Source organism: Propithecus coquereli, unplaced genomic scaffold (genome assembly GCF_000956105.1).
Source record: "Propithecus coquereli isolate 6110/MARCELLA unplaced genomic scaffold, Pcoq_1.0 Scaffold45, whole genome shotgun sequence".
NCBI classification, from domain to species: Eukaryota; Metazoa; Chordata; class Mammalia; order Primates; family Indriidae; genus Propithecus; species Propithecus coquereli.
This window is the reverse complement of record NW_012150285.1, coordinates 329,309-346,654: the sequence shown is the minus strand read 5'-3', so window position 1 is coordinate 346,654 and position 17,346 is coordinate 329,309. Positions and strand designations below refer to the sequence as shown.

At 37.2% G+C, this 17,346-nt stretch overlaps 1 protein-coding gene across 2 annotated transcripts in view; it reads right to left on the bottom strand.

Moving 5' to 3' along the window:
* HIAT1 (hippocampus abundant transcript 1) overlaps nucleotides 1-17,346 on the bottom strand; it is a 41,067-nt gene that overhangs the window by 4,686 nt on the left and 19,035 nt on the right. For both annotated transcript variants that reach the window (XM_012654911.1, XM_012654912.1), the window contains 7 exons: nucleotides 15,923-15,985; nucleotides 15,038-15,165; nucleotides 12,841-12,955; nucleotides 9,716-9,934; nucleotides 9,358-9,471; nucleotides 8,404-8,475; nucleotides 532-644 (listed from right to left, as the gene is read on the bottom strand). In XM_012654911.1, coding sequence (XP_012510365.1) covers nucleotides 532-644; nucleotides 8,404-8,475; nucleotides 9,358-9,471; nucleotides 9,716-9,934; nucleotides 12,841-12,955; nucleotides 15,038-15,165; nucleotides 15,923-15,985 — 824 coding nt within the window. The remainder of the gene's footprint in view (nucleotides 1-531; nucleotides 645-8,403; nucleotides 8,476-9,357; nucleotides 9,472-9,715; nucleotides 9,935-12,840; nucleotides 12,956-15,037; nucleotides 15,166-15,922; nucleotides 15,986-17,346) is intronic.

The window sequence follows — 17,346 nt, the reverse complement described above, 5'->3', positions numbered from 1 at the left end:
AATGACACTGCACGGTGGGCAGCCTGACATCAGCACTGCTACTACCATCGGCTGCCTGCAGGAAACCAGACTGGCTGAGACAGAGCATGAAGCCGGGACCGAAACAACTGGACTTTTTTCACTTCTGGTTTGTGGTCAGTAATGATCACTGGTGTTACACAACTTGATTTTTCTAATCAGAAAAACAAAAATGGTAAATAACACTAACTTTCAGGGCCTTGTTGCTATGGAATTACAGTTTTTTCCTAGTGACAAACTGATCTAGATTAAATTCTCCTTAGAGATTCAAAAGCTCTATAATCTCATTCAAAAATTCAGCCTGTCACTTAGCTATATATAAATGGTCACCTTTCTATTCTCAAGCTGTTCTAGAATATATAAATACACAAGTGGGAGATCTGTATTATATACATTTTGGGGGGAAAAAAAAGCATAGCAAGAGACAGACTAAAGTCTATGCCTTAGGAAAAGCAAATAAAAAAAGGCTAACACCAAAATTAAGAAAATTAACATTAAAATATTTATACCTACCAAGGTTCTGAACCAAAGCCATACCATGCCAGCTGCAATATTTGAAATCCCAGACCCAATAAAATGGTGTTCTTATTTCCAATTGACCTCATAAGTAAACTCAAGACTATTGTCTGGGGGAAAAAAAAAAGCAAAAAATGGTTTATCAGAATAAAGTTTTTAAAAATAAAAATAAAATACTTGGTGACTTCTTTAAACCTATGATACAAAAGGATTATTATTACTACTTTTCTACAATTTGACTTTTAGCAACAATTGCCCTGAATATACCTGAGATCATTGGTCCAGGTGATGTAAGCAGATGAAAGGTCTCTCTGCTGATACAAATCCAGACTGAGAGAAAGAAAACTGAAAGGTAAAACTTTCTATTCAGTACTGAGGACCACTTACACTGGAAGTTGAAAATGGTAGAGTCACAAGATTCTAACTAATGATTTGGAGGCCTATTACATAATAGCTTTAAATAAGGTTTTTTTTTTAGGTCCAAGTTAGTCCAAAATGCCTATTCCTCCAAGTAAAGAAAAACTGACATAATACAATGATTAACCATATATTCTTTACCTTAATGTATCTATTGTTGAAACCTTGAAGCTTTTATAAACAATAAATCAATTTAATAAGAATAATTTGGGAGAAGTATGGTATAATAACCAAGAACACAAACTTTGGAAAAACAGCCTGGATCATAATCTTGGCTCTGTGCGGCCCTGGGCAAGTCGCCTCACTTTTATCTCTTTAAAAATAAGGATAATAGCACCTATTTCAAAACCTTGTCATGTGAATTAAATGACATATATTTACATGAAGTGCTTAGCATTGGGCCTACCACACAGTAAGCATTTAATAAACAATATTATTAGTGGATGAGTTTTCTTATTAGACTTTTCTTTCGCAGTTAATAGAAATTCAGCAATGATTTTGGGACAGTAGATAATATTTTTTGCTATTCTAACTAAAGTTTTAAATATAATACTGTTTAAGACAGCAAATAAGTTTGACAAAGAAGTAAAAATAATTTAGGAAATCACTGACAGCTGACAGTCTTAAACTCAATTATAAGATACAGTAAGTTTAGAATTCTTTAAATTGAGACAGTCTTAACAATTTAATCACAAATATGCCAGTGAAAAGCAAACGCAGATTCTTTTAAGGATTTTTGAATAATTAGGACTCACAGCTTTCTTAAGACTTTCACTTAAATCACATGAGTAAAAGATTGAGTTCCACAAGGCGTGGCTCCCTTGTAGAATTACACACCTCGGCAACCACAGCCACAGAAAAAACTTCAACTGAAAGAAACATTTGATCATCCTTTGATCATTTGATCATCATTTGATCATTCACTATAAAGCCAGTATTTTCCACTCTGACAAGTATGCTGAAGATTTTCAATTTTTATTGCCCCCAGTCAAATGCAACCTTGTATGATCTTGTTACTTCCTTCTAAGGTGGTAAATAACCTTACCCATCGTTTATGGGTGGGCCAGTGGCCAATATTATAAAAATAACCAAAAGATTAGAAATGATTAGGATTTTAGTATCTCTTGATTTTATTTGTAGAATGTATCAAAGACTGGTTTCAATTAATTATGAAAAAGCAAACTATGAGTATATCCAAAGCTCTATGGCATCAAATTGTCTGGGAAGGACAAGTAACTATATGCAAAGTTAAATAACTTGGGAAAGTACTTTCAAGAATATCCCCAAATGTAGCAGTTTCATCTAAAACGCTGTTATTCCTTTTATGGCTCTAGGAACTCGCAGGGCAGAAAACATTTGTTCTCATCATTCATTGCTAAATGCAACCTAAGAGGAAGGAGTGCTTTTAAAAAATAAGAGATTTCACCTATGATGAAATACCTGCCACTTCAGCCACGAGACAAGGAAGTGAAGAACACTGACCAGCAAGCCCAGCTCAGTTGGAAGAGGAGGAACTAGCCGGCTGTGTACACCGGAGCACGCATTCTTTCCGTAATGCTGGTCTAAGGAAGCTGATGCTTCTCAAGCATAGATCATGAATATTACAAAAAAATGCTTATAAGATGCAGTCAACTCATAGCCCTTCATCCAACCCAGCTAGCCAGTAAGTATTTACTTATAGAAATTGGTATCCTTCCCTTTGTGAGAAGCTATTCTCAAAGAATAAATCCCAATTCAATAAACAAGGCTCAAAGAGAGCACACTACTGGCCCCATTTCCATTTTATAGACGTGGTAACTGGAAAAATATGGTGAATATATTTTCTTAAGGCCATGAGATGAGTCATTAAAATTGGAAACAGTATTCAGAAATGCCAACCCCTCCTTGCCTGGGGTAATGTCCTGTATACAGAATTACTGCAGTGGCCTACTGCTGTGTGAGCCTCCCCTCACACTCCTTCTCCCACACCCTGTCATCTTGTGACCCCTGGCCACAAGGACACTGATACTTATCACATGACATTCTACCTGGGGACAGAGATTTTCTTGTCAAGGGTAAGGACTTTTCTCTTCTTCACCTTTGTATCCCCCAGCACCTACTAAGTTCTTAATAACTTTATAGAAAGCATGCATGAGTTTTAATGTCACAATATTCTCAACTCCGTAATAATAATGGAAATTACTTAATACAGTGTACTAGACAGAAAAAAAAGTTGGCTTCCCTTAATTTAATATAACTCTCATTTTGAAGATGAGAGGACTGAGTCCCAAAGGTTAAATGACTTAACCAAGATGACACAGCTGGTTAACAGTTAACGCTGACGTTACCTTGGTCAGTCTGTCAACAAATACTTGCCAAGTTCCTAATAAGTCAATCCAACTCTTATTGTAGGTCTGAGGACACAATGGTAAAAAAATCAAAGTACCAGTCAGCACGTAGACTACATTCTAGTGGAGGAAAGATGGATATGAGCACGCTTATTTAACAAGTAGGGTACCTGCAGGTTGTAGCTGCTGTGATGGAAATTAAGTAGGGTAGTGTGACAGATACGCTGCTTGAACCAGGATCCAGGGAAGGCCTTTCTTTTTTCTTTTTTTGAGACAGGGTCTTGCTCTGTCACCCACACTACAATGCAGTGGTGTCATCATAGCTCCACTGCAACCTCAAACTCCTGGGCTTGAGTGATTCTCCTGCCTCAGCCTCCTGAGTAGCTGGGACTACAGGCATGCGCCACCATGCCTGGCTAATTGTTTAATTTTTCGTAGAGGCTGGGTCTCACTATGTTGCTCAGGCTGCTCTCCAACTTGTGGACTGCCGCAGCCGCCCAAAGTGCTGAAATTATAGGTGTAAGCCACCATGTCTGGCCAGAAAGCAAGTTTAAACAGAAAAGAGATGAGATTAAATTTCCATTTTACCAAAATTGACTCTGCCAAGTGGAGAATGAACTATGAGGAGGCAAGAATGGAAGCAGAGACACTGGATGAAGGCTACTACCATGGCTTAGACTGGGTTCCTGTAACGAAGAGCATGAGAAATGCTCGGATTCAGGATATATTTTGGAGACAGAAGTGACAGATAGGCTGGATGTGGGCTAAGGAGAAAGAAAGAAAGAAATGAATGATGTCGAGGTTTCTGGCTCCAATAAGCAGAAGGTGGTGATGTCACTGCCGGGAATGTGGCCAATATTCCCCGCAAAAAACCGGGTCCCTTTGGTAGAGTTGCAAGGGATAAGAAAATAATAGAGAAAAATGGAAAATAAAAGAAAGAAAAGAATACACAGAGACAAAGATATAGTTTTATAAGTTTATGAAGAGTATAGGCAAAGCGGGATCTCAGGGGGCCTAGACCTTCTCTGTGGGTCTCAAAAAGCCCCAAATGAGGTCTTACATGGTAACTTATAGGGAATAGTGATTAATTGCCAGGGGTAACAGATTTACATAACAGCAGGTAGTTCCTCTCAGGTTAACAGATTTTCAAAAGGCTTCTACAGATCCTTTAACTAATTCTATCTACATGAACAAATGGTTACAAAATCTTTCAAAGATTAACTTCTAAGTTCTAAGGTAAGTTTATCACTTAACAGAGGGGTCAAACAGAGATATGTTGGCTCCATATTAATTAGGTTATTGTGAATGGAGACAGGTAGTCTGGAGTGTTAAAACAAGAGCTTTGCTTTTAGCCATTCGGGCAGCTCACTGTTCCGGGGGGCACTCCACTGTCAGCTCTCAGCCTGTAGTTTTTGACAGATTCGCTTTGCTTTACAAAGCAAATCCAAACCTTTAGGTCTGAGAAACGTGGCGCCTTGTGGGATATAGCTGCTACTGTCTTTCAGAGACGCCCTTCCGAGTGCAACAGCATTTGAAATGCAAACCAACACGTTCGCATATTCCTTCAGGGCAAAGCTCTGCAAAACTCCCAAGACAAATCCTGTCTGCAAACACATCTATATTAACTCATGGAGCAACATGTCACCAAATGAGATCAAGAGCACGGGCAGGGGGAGTGGCGTAGGGGAATCCAGATTTTAGTTCTGGCCATGTTAAGGCTGGAATGTCCAGCCCATCTGTCAGATAGGAGCTCAGGAATTGGCCTGGAGGCACATAGAGGACTAGATATGAGAATACAGAGGGAAAAAATGTGTAGAACTAACTATAGTCATGTCCTCTCATAAATACATATTTAGTGAAAGTGTTAGGAACTCACGTATCAGTAATGAGGCCTATGGGAAACCACACAGAAAAGGCCCCAAAGGGGACAGCTACTTGGCTCCCACTGGAAGGTGGGTCCCTCTAGTGTTACCAAATCTAATCATTTTTGGGGAGAAGCTATCCATAATTTCACAACACTTCCCAATTTTTAAATCCTTACTATTAATTTTTAAGGTTTTAAAAACACTATGGAAAAAACCCAATGACCTTTAATTTAGCACCTGCTGGGTTACAGGCTGTGCAGGGTGCCAGGGTGAGAGAGATGAATATGATAACAATCCTGACCTTGAAATCTATTCAGAAGTCCACTAGAGCTCACAAACTACTGAAGTAAAAATATCAGAAATAAACAGGTAAAATCTATATTACAGTGGATTCTGTACAATCATAGAGATAGGGTAACCCAGAAAACAGATACTTAGGGTAGAGGAAGGGGAGACAGAAAATATAGCAGGAACAAAGGCACATGGGTAAGAAAATAAACAAACAGAGGCGCAAATGATAAATGGAGAGCTATGAGCAGCTCTGTGCTGCCGGGGAAGAGGGAGAAAGACACTGGTCTTTCAGTGGCAGGAGAGGTCACCAAGGGACAAGTCATTCTCAATTGTGTATTTCTGCATAAATGAGAATATAAGATCATTCTTCTACCTTTGGGGCTATATGTAGTATTTTAGTTCATATATGACATAAAAATGTAGTATCAATTTTTATATGCAGAGCATACACTCCTATTCACCTGTTTTTGAAATCCAACTAATTTTTTCACCGTTCTTAATATGATTTTCCATCTCAAGAACTGTGCTTCTAGGTAGGCACAAAAAGCTGAATGGTCATTTACGAACCTTCTCCCCAGTGGGCTGCCTGGCTGTATAAATCTATGTGGTGTCGACAAAGCTGGCTGGAGTGCTGCTTGCTCCTTTCCAGTCTTCCTGCCTTCAGGACTCTGCTGCTGCCGTGATCTCGCCAATATAAATCCAGCTACACCCCTCTCCTTTATTTATATGTCTACTCTACCAGATTCTGTGCTCTCAGAGACTGGTTTTCATCTTATATCCTTGTGCCAGGTGCCATCTGATGAACAGAAGAAAAAATCCCTCTAAAGCACCTTCAACTCATCACTTAGTCTGCAGTGTTACTGCTCAAATTTATTAGGTGCCTACAGTTCCCATGATCAGTTAAATATGAAACAGAACTTAAGACCTTACAGCTATCATTCTTTTAAGTGCCTTTACAGTAAATGTTAGCCTGTTCTCTTCATCTAAATCTTAAACAAAATATTAGCAAATCTAATCTCAGCAATCTATGGAAAAGAAAACAAAGACCAGGCTGGATTTAATCCTAGGATTGCAAGGTCAGGTTAACCTTTTTTTTTTGGTTTGGAGACAGAATCTCACTCTGTTGCCCTAGGCAGAGTGCAGTGGCATCGTCATAGCTCAGTGCAACCTCAAACTCCTGGGCTCAAGTGATCCTCCTGCCTCAGCCTCCAGAGTTGCTGGGATTACAGGTGCACACCACAATGCCCGGCTAATTTTTCTATTTTTAGTAGAGACGGGGTCTCACTCTTGCTCAGGCTGGTCTCAAACTCCTGAGCTCAAACAATCCTCCCGCCTTGGTCTCCCAGAGTGCTAGGATTACAGGCGTGAGCCACTGCGCCCGGCCTCAGGTTATCATTCAGTAATTCGTCAAGTTCTACACTTACTATTTGTACATTTTCCTGTGTATTTTACTTCAAAAAGGTGCATTTTTTTAAAAAGTCATTTTTATATATAGGCCACAATATATTTTCCTCCAAAAGGGAAGAGCATTTATCTGATGGCTAGGAATAAATATTTAAATGCAGTTAGTTTATCCGGATCAAGGATTTTCAGGATAAAACTGAAGTTAGAAATAGTACTAATATGCAACGCCATGTGTATGTACGTGTGGGGACATAGGGGATATACATTATAGGATTTAAATTTAAACTTGAAGTTTATCAGTAAACCCACCAAAAAGTCATAAATGATGAGATGTGCAGAAGGCATCCTACCCAAGGGATGGTGAACCATCCAAGAATCCAATTAAAAGGACCCTATCTTCCATTTTCTTAAAAGTAGAATAAAACAATGAACATTGCAATCTAGTAGATTGATCTAAGGTGGGAAAAAGTGTTAACTTAGAGTAGATCACTTTCAGAGACTCTAGAAAAAGCAAAGCCAAATAGCAAGAAAGGGGTGAGGCTTTTTACAGAAAGGAGAAAGACCCTGTGTGAGAGGATTATGGTCACTGGAGAAAAATAGTATTTTACTGTGGAAAAGAGATAGTTTGGAGGCCAGGATGAAGAATATTGCCTAATAAAATACAAATCCCTCTGCTGATTAATATCTTATTCATCAAACAACCACTATTTACCAACTGGGCTTCCAAGATACATACATTCAAGTCATTCCTCTGCTCAAAACCCTTCAATGGCTTCCTCTCTTACTCAAGTCTTATAATGACCTACAAGGCCCCACTCGATCTGGTCCCTCACTACCTCTTGGGCTTCACTTCCTAACACTCTCCCCTTGTTCACTCCACTAGAGCCATACTGGCCCCCTTCCTATTCTTACACCAGGTATAGTCTCTCCTTGGGGTTTTATTTCTGTTCCCAGTGCTTATAATTCTCTTTCTCCAGATATTCCCACAGCTTGTTCCCTTATACCTTTGGGTCTCTGCTCAAATGTCACCTTGTATCAAGCAAGGCCTTCCCCCCCAACCCGTAACACTTTGCTGCCAGTTACTCTCTATATCCCCTTTTCCCTTTTTCTCTGTAGTTCTCATCACACCTGATATATTTATGACTTACTCATTTTCTGTCTTATCCCACTAGAATGTAAATGCTACAACAGCAGGAATTTAGTTAAGTTCACTGCTATATCCCCAGTGCCTGACATATGGTAGGTATTCAATAAATATTTGTTGAATGAGTGAACCAATAGTAGAACAAGGACTAACAATAGACATAAGATTTCTGACTTCATACCACTGTATACTCTAGTGCACAACAATAAGCTGGCTTTTTGGTTTATACATCATATATTGATTAATATATGTTAGTCCCCAAAATACTAGCTACACTAACAAAATTCAGTTTCTGAACCTACAAACCTCAAACTCTTGACTTTGGTGACTTCACCAAGATACCATTCATTACTCTATGAGGCCCAATTTCAATGGCAGCCAGGGTCACCCTCTATGACATCATTCTAAACAAAAAACTCACCTGTGCAATAATGGAAAGAATGCCAAGGACTGCTATAAATGCCGCAACACTTTCTGGTGAAAATTTCATTATCTAGAAGGTTTCCAGAAAAAGTAACATTAATGAATAAAAATGTATAACAAATAGCATACTAATGCAACTATTTATACATTAACATTAAATGGGCCAGAAAAAATAAATGTAACTCATTTATAAACAAAGCATTCTTTAGAGGAAATATAACACGTCTTTTTTTTTTTGAAGTAGGAGATTATTATTATTTTTTTGTTTATTTATCTAGCACTTGATTAAATTATTTTAGTGAAATCTATTTCTCCTCACCTCCAAGGAGGTACAGCTTTGGGTATGCCCACAGTTACCCTGGGATGACACTGGTACTCCTAACACATCTTAATATACTACAAATACCTACTTATACATGGTAGGTCCCTTGATTTGGATATACTAAATTGGAGACAGCTATCAAGCCCTCAGAATCATTTTACAAATAAATATTGCAGCATTTTGTGCTTTTTACAGGTATTGATAAAGGCTTGATCTCTGCCTAGTAAGATTAGTGCCAAGGAGAAAAAAACCTTTTTTTCTTTTGTTCTCATTTTGGCTAGCTGCTCTATTTATATATGCTCTAAATCACAAACAAACTGTTAGGAGAAGGTGAATTGATTAAATCATCCCATCACCTCTATAAGCAATGGATAAACTCACCATCTATGTCTATGGAAAAAACTCTGTCTTTTTGTTCAAGCTGACAATCTTAATATACAAAATACCCCAATAAGAAATGCATAAGGAACATCAGCCACACCAAACAGGAAGTTAAGTCTAATGGACTGTTTTTATAAAATGGTGTTCATTTTAAAGGTCTCTACTGTTATAGCTCTCTCAAGACTAAATATTTTTATTATTGTATTGAACAATGAAAGTAAAGTCTACCTTGGTAGAATAGGATTTTACCTGTCTGAGGTATAAAAAAAAGCTGGAATATTGGCCTGCCTCCGGTAGGTAGGAGAGAAACACCGTAATGCAGATTAGCAGCACTATGGAATCTTGGCCCACTTTTTTTAAGGACTAGAACAAGAAAAAGACTGATATAAGGTTTTACATCAAAAACACTTCAGAAGATTCCTTTTGATAGCACACACAAAGACAACTAGTTGCCTTTTTTTTAGCTTATTTCATTCTCTCCAAACTATTCTGAAAAGTATTTCAAAATGTTAAAAAAAATCCTTCAAGATGTTTTCCCAAAGAAACATCCACAACAAAATATTGATGCTGCACTGAATCACAAGAAAAGGAAAAAGCATAAACTTACTGCAAAGGGGTCAGCCTGCTCCCAGGAAATGGGAGCTCCCCACGATGCTGGCCGCATCTTCTCAGGCAACGACTCCGGCACAGCCACGAGGATAAAACAAATATCCAGCAAAGCTATTGCTGTAGCTAAGACCACCACTAAGCTGTCCCCGTACACCCGTCCAAGGTAAGCTCCGATTGCAGGACTGGTGACTAAACTTGCAGCAAACGTTGCTGAAACCTGCAACAAACGAAGGACAGAAAGAAATTAGTCAAGATGCCTTTTTACTTCCAACACCACATAACTCCTTTCATCATCCTGACTTATGTGAGACCTTCTGTTGCACTTTCCCTCCCTTTCCTCCTCCTACCTATGCTACTTTTCTTACACTTTCTCCTTTTACAGGAAGACAAAAGAACTCAATTCTTGCCTTAAAAAAATGTAATAGCCTCTCAGGACAGTGACTTCAAACTTTCTTTTAAGCCTTGGAGCCCTTTGTTCAAATAAATCCTATTGACAAATTCATAGGTAAAATAGACTTTAAAAAAGAAAAAAAAACTGTTTTAAATGAGGAAGGGTTGGGGGGCTGGGCATTATCTAAACGCCCCTCCCTGACTACCAGTCACGCAAGTCCTAAGAGCACCTCCACAAACTCTTAGTGCTCTCCGTGAAAGGAATCCAAAATCCACTGCTCTAAGGTAATCCAATTTCACTGTGATTTTTTCCAATATTAAAATTAAAATTAAATGAACATTTATCTTGATACATATTTAGGGCTAGCTGAAATAAAGCTTAAAATATTGAGATTTCTCTTCTCATCAATAATAGTGGTAAGGCCTGGCACAAACTGAACTTGGTAATCTTTTTAGGTGGCAGGGTTAGGAAGAACGACATCACACATACTAGGCATTGAGAACATCTCTAAAACTCTGAAGTCTATTCAAGCCTGGGGAAGATGGAGATTAAAGTAGAAAGAACACAAGTAGAGAAAACCTCTTAACCTCAGACGTACCCAGCCTACTGGACGAATGGCCTGCAAATTAGCAGTAGATGTGACAGCAGATAATACTTGATAGAAACCACACTCACAGTCAGGCACAGTGGAGTGTGCCTGCAGTCCCAGCTACTCAGGAGGCTGAGGTGGGAGGATCACAGGGGTCTAGGAGTTCAAGTCCAGGAAAGGGTAATTAGGAATTAATGTTGGAACTTTATTCTGTTTCTGTGCCATTTCTGACTTTTGGATGGAGAATTTAATCTTCACAGCAGTGCTTATTTGCAGCTGTTTATTGCTCAAGATAAGCAATTCAACTTTCAAAGGTCAATTATTTGAACGAACACATAAAATTCTAATAATTTCATCAATCCAAATGTCCATCAACTGGTGAATGAATAAACAAAATGTAGTTTATACCATGCAATGGAATATACTACACGGAAATAAAAAAAAAACCAACTTGTTGATACATAGTATCAACATGGATAAATCCCAAAATATTATGCTAAGTGAAAGAAGCCAGACACAAAAGACTACATTTGATATTATTTCATTTATATGAAATTTCTAGAAAAGGCAAAACCACAGAGACAGAAAGTAGATTGTTGGTTGCCTGGGGTCAGAGGTAAAATGGAGATAGATGGGCATAGGGAACTCTTTGGGCTGAGAGAAATGTTCTAAAACTGGATTGTGGTGGAATTTGTTACAGCAGCCCTCGCTGTGGTCTTGCAGGGACCTGGGTCTCAGCAGGAGACCTGGAGCTCTGGCGCTTGTGTAGGGAAAGGGACAGCGGTTCTCCCTGGGAGTGCCAGCGAGACATCTGAGGGCATTCCCAGAGACCCCATCTGCGCAGCAGTGAGCAAAGGTCAGAGTATAGGTGTTTTATGCCATTTCCCTTCCTAATTCTCCCCACCTAGCGGTCATTCCTTCTGGTTAGAAAGAGGACCACAGAGATCATTTCCCCCTTTTTATCTGCATCCATAGTATTTCTAGAAGATTTAAGTGGTCATTTGCCACAATATGCCTTTAATACACAAAGTCTCCAGGTTGAAAATTGTTCATTTCAAAGCTTTGGCTACGGCAAATTAAATTACTTCAGTCGACCCCCCGCCCCCTCAAATTTGGATTATGGCGATTGTAACACAACTGTATAAATTTACTAAAATTCACTGAATTATATACATAAAAATGGATGAATTTTATTGTATATAACTATACCTTAATAAAGCCATTTTAAAAACTCCTATTACCAGCCTCATATCATTATTTAAGTTTCAAGTTTAAAACTGAAATCATTAGTTCTTTTTTGCAAGTTTGTTCCTGTAGGTATTCTCCCTATCCCAAAACCTCCTAATTCCACGATTCTTTGTTATAGTGTCCTTTAAATCAGAGCTCAGTCCCTTGTAAAACTAAGATTCAGCTTGACACAATATTTGGTCCTTATTTATTAAAAGGTGCTTGTCCCATATTTACTGAAACTCATCACTGTCCTACTTCTGGCTATGTAAGAATGATATGTGTATTATTGTGCCTATAGTAGCCATTCTATTGCTAGATTTGACAGATGACAGATTGTACCGCCATTATTTAGTTTATTTACCAAAACAGTGTTCAGGGTTTGGCAAACTATTGCCTGTGGCCTAAATCTAGCTAAGAATGTTCCTTATATTTTTAAAAGAGTTATAGACATATGTACACATACAAAAACAAAAGAATGAGATAGAGACTAGATGGTCTACAAAGCTACAGAAAAGGTTAACTGACCCTCAAGCCAGATGTAAGCCTCTTGTATTTTAGATTAGGCATTGAATAGGGATAGTAATTTTTTAATTCATGTCATATTAATATTAAACAATTCTTAATTTTAGGATTCTGTTAAAAAGGGCTCTAATGAGGTAAAATATCCAACTAATTTCAATTCTGACATGTGACATAAATACTTCATGACTGGAAAGTATCAGAACTTACATGCCTTTGTATGTAAAATGAAAAAAATTTTAAATGTAGTCTAATGGATGATTTTATTACAAAATATATTTTGTGCAAAAATACATCTTGTAATGTAAAGGTTTGCACTCCTCATAATAAAATATACTTTAAGAACAAGTTATGTTTCAGCAGAATATAAAAGGTACAGAATGAATACTCATACCAATCCATATGCCATACTTCTTTCATGCTCTTGGGTTATATCTGCTACGTATGCAAATACCACAGAGAAAGTCACTGCAAAAACCCCAGAAACAGAGATAACAGCAAAGTACCACCTAGGAATGAAAGAGAAGCAACAAGAAATGGTTAGAACAATTAATTACTGTTACTTTAACTTTCCTTCATTTTATTTATTTATTTTTGAGACAGGGCCTTGCTCTGTCACCCAGGCTAGAGTACAGTGGTGTCACTATAGCTCACAGCAACCTCAAACTCTTGGGCTCAAGTGATCCTCCCGCCTCAGTCTCCTGAGTAGCTGGAACTACAGGTGCACACAATACCCAGCTAATCTTTCTATTTTTAGTAGAGACAGGGTCTCGCTCTTGCTCAGGCTGGTCTTGAACTCCTGACCTTCAAGCAATCCTCTCACCTCGGCCTCCCAGAGTGCTAGGATTATAGGCATGAGCCACCATGCCAGGCCCATTTTTATTAAATATAAATTAATTAGATTAAGAATAACTTACTAGGATAGTTCAAGGATTAACTCTTCTATAAATCGTACGCCACAGATATTATGAAAACACAGGGCTAAAGGAGTGGACCTTCAATAGTAACTCGGCTACTAGACAGGAATAATTAGATAATGTATTCAGATAAATCTTTCACCCAACTGTTTAACTGGTAAGTGGCTCTGTTGTTGTTTCTACTAAAAATAGCAACAAACTAAAGTCCATCCATTACTATTTTCTACCACCACATTATACAAGAAACAAAATCCAATAAACAAAACTGAGGAACAAGTTTTTTCTTATTTATTTTGAGCCTATACATAGAAACTAGATGTTTTTCATAAGTTATCTTTAGCTCTTCAAATGTCGGCAAAACAAACAACTGACTTCTTCACACAGAAGAAACCTGTACGTCAGTGTTCAGTGTTCATAAGATCGAGAAGAGGCAGTTACTATAAAGACTGAACAAAAGATATTTTAAAAAGCAAACTATAATTTTGCTATAGATGATTCCAAAATATCTAGCTGGGAATAAGAAGTTTCTATTATAATGCTGATATTTAGCTTTTTAAAATCATTTGTAATCATAATGAACTTTCAAATTATCATTCCACCAGGACTTTATTTTTCTAACACACTGCTTTCCACAGCAAATTCTTTGTTCATTCCCTAGATTCTTCTGGTAAGATTTCATTTTCATGAGTAGTCTTCATCAAGTCTTTAGAGTTGTATCTAACCTACGAGAGGAAGATCCTACCCCATATGTACCCTTGAGCCTTTCCAGATAACACCATGGAATTATAGCCCATGCAGGATGTAACAGAATTAACTAATATTAATAGTCCATGGAGTAGAAAGAACATTATTCAGAGAATAAATCTACAGCCAAATTGGGCTCTATTACTTTGGGATAATCAGTTTCTTTTTGTGAGCTTTCCCTTCTTACCTTCCCTGTGGAAAAAAATCCTGATTTTAATGAGGGTGGCTTTGAGCTCAGCCTCTTCCTACTAGGAGCAGCATAAGCCTGAAATCTGACCAAAAAGATACAAGCAGAGATTGGATGGGAATTCTATAAATCTTCCTTAAAAGAAGGTGGTGTGCTTTCTTAGCCACTCCTTCCACCTTGCTGCCTGGAGCACAAGGAGCCATCTCAGACTACCTGTGAGGGTTAAGGATGGCAGAGCAGCAAGACAGGAACAGCCTGGTCCGCTGGACTGCCGCACCTGTTCTGGACTGCTCAACTTCAGACTCTTTTTTCACATGGAGAGAGAAACAGACTCTCTTATTTATTTCTGGCTTTAATGATATACAGCAAAGCCTATTTCTAATTAATACAGATAATGATAAACTTCGTGTGTGTTTTTAACATTCTACTTAAGAAAAAATGTTAGCAATCCTATCCAGTCCCCAAAATATTGTTTTGAAATTTGGGCTGTAGAATACAAAAGCAGATTAGACAGTAGTCTAGATGCTTCCAATAGCAGCATCTGGTTCTAAAACCTTTATGAACTATTACTTAGCTACTTTATTTTTAGAGGCCTTCCTATCTGTGTCAAAGAATAAATGTGTTAGAAAAATAAAATAAAAACCTATATAAATAAGCTGGTGAGAAAATTGAATGAAATAAAGGAATTAAGAAAGCAATAACAGAAACTGGTAATTTAGTTGCTAATATGAATATGCACATACCATGGGCTGATCTTCATTAAAGGAATGGGGGCACATGTGAAAAATACTGTTAGCAGCAAGAAGGATTTTCGGCCCCAAACATCAGAAAGAGCACCAATAAGTGGGGCACTGAGAAATGACAACAAACCCTAAAAAAATTTAAATGAAAAAAAAAATTTATACTATATATTCATGAACCAAAATACATCATTTTACTACCATAGAAGAATTTTAAATACGTTTGTTTCTAAAATAAATATATTACTAAACTTCGGATAAATAACTTATTTCTAATTTATATATAATTTTAAAATACCCCCAGATAGTCTAGAATTATCCTCAGGGGTCTGGCTGGGTATTAAATATGAAATACTCTCATGAATTCTCAATCACAATAACTCCACAATAGCAATTCTAGAAAGATTATATGCTAATTATCTATTTTTATATCCACAGGTTAATTATCTGTTCATAAAATTTGTTGGTCAAACTAGATCAAGAGTAAAGAATCTGTATAACAATGAACACTTTACCATACTGATATAGTTTTATGTTTATGATTTTATTTTAGTATAGTTTTCCTCTCTTCAATCTATATTCTTATTGTTAGTTTATAGAAGCATTGAGGTCTCTGGAATAAGAACGCCAAAATAAAACAGAGGGAATCTGTTATGATGCGGTTTATTATTATATGCAGTTGGCTGCACCTGAGTCAACTCATATTTAAAACCCAGTTAAGTCTAAAAAGTATAAAGCAATCCTCAAAATATACTCAATTTAATTATAAAAATTACCATTTACTGGATTAGTCAATTAACTAACTTAATATGCTGGCAGAATTATATATACATAAGTATTTATGTGTGTACATGATATGTATGTATATATTTATACGACTGAACCTACCTTTACTCCTTGAATTAGGCCATTCATCAGAAATGTATGTTTAGGGAAGGTTTCATGTAATACCTAAAGAATAAAAACCAAAACAGAAATCACATGCTACATTTTAATCTTAGTAAAACTTCTACATTGACATTTTCAAACATCCCTTCATAATACAATCTAATTTTATTTCATTTAAATTTTCAGACTTGTATGACACTATACATGCATGAGTAAATATTAATAAGCACAGATTTGTATGTCAATTTACTATGTTATGGGGCACTAAATTGGGCACTTTACATATATTATCTCATTTAATTCCTCGTAACAACTGTATTAGAAAATTGATACACAGAGGTGAAATGTCTTGTCCAAGATCACACAGTCAGTAAGTGGCAAAGCTGAATCTGAACCCAGGAGGTCAGGCTTGAAAGCCTATGCTTTTAATCACTATGCTATGCTGCTTCCCACACATAACTGACTTATAACTCTCTTTGAGATGGGTATAGTATCTAGGATAGGAGGCTGGGAGAATTAATAGGGAATTTTTAGTTGCCATAAGGTGGATCTAGAAAAGTAAGAAAAAAAATCCCAATCTATGAAAATGTATAACAAGTTATTCTATCCTTTTCATGGCTTGGTCTCAAGTCACATGGCATCAGTTTGTTCGGTGGGCAACAAGAGAACCAGTGGGAACCCACTGAATGAAATGGCAGTTGGAGGAAATGGCAACTGGAAAAATAAAAAATAGCTACTTTACAGCCCATGTGTCAGGGGCTTTTTATATACTCCAACATTATGAATTAGGTAATACTGCCACTTTACGGATGAGGCAATTGAGTTCTGGCTTGATTTAGAAGCCAATGCTTCTTCCATTATACAATGCTGTCGTAGTAAAAATGAGAGAATATCAATGTGGGGAACAAGAAGAAAGGCTGGGAAGTCTTCTCTATAGGAAGAAACACTATGGTAACTGTACTTTCTGACATCCTGCAAGAACCACCTTTAGAAGGATTGGAATTGCCCCCTTTTTTACTCTTCTTCTGTCAATAACTAGAAATTTAACAAAAATTTACTCACTGTATGTAAAAAAAGAAAATTAGAAAGGAAATGTTAACAAAGAAAATCATTTTTCATTAACATGAAAAATCATGTTTATGATATTCATATACTTTCCATCAGTGGTTCTCAAATGACAACAATTTTGCTCCCCCACATCAGGGAATACATGGCAACGGCTGGAGATATTTTTGATTATCACAACTTGCAGAGGGGAGAGAAGGGAAGATACTACTTACATCTAATATGTAGAGGTCAAGAATGCTGCTAAACATCCTGCAATAGACTATTACAGGTCAGCCACCCACAACAATTATCTGGCTCAAAATGTCAATAGTGTTGAGGCTGAGAAAACCTGTTATTATTTATAATAAAAAACAACA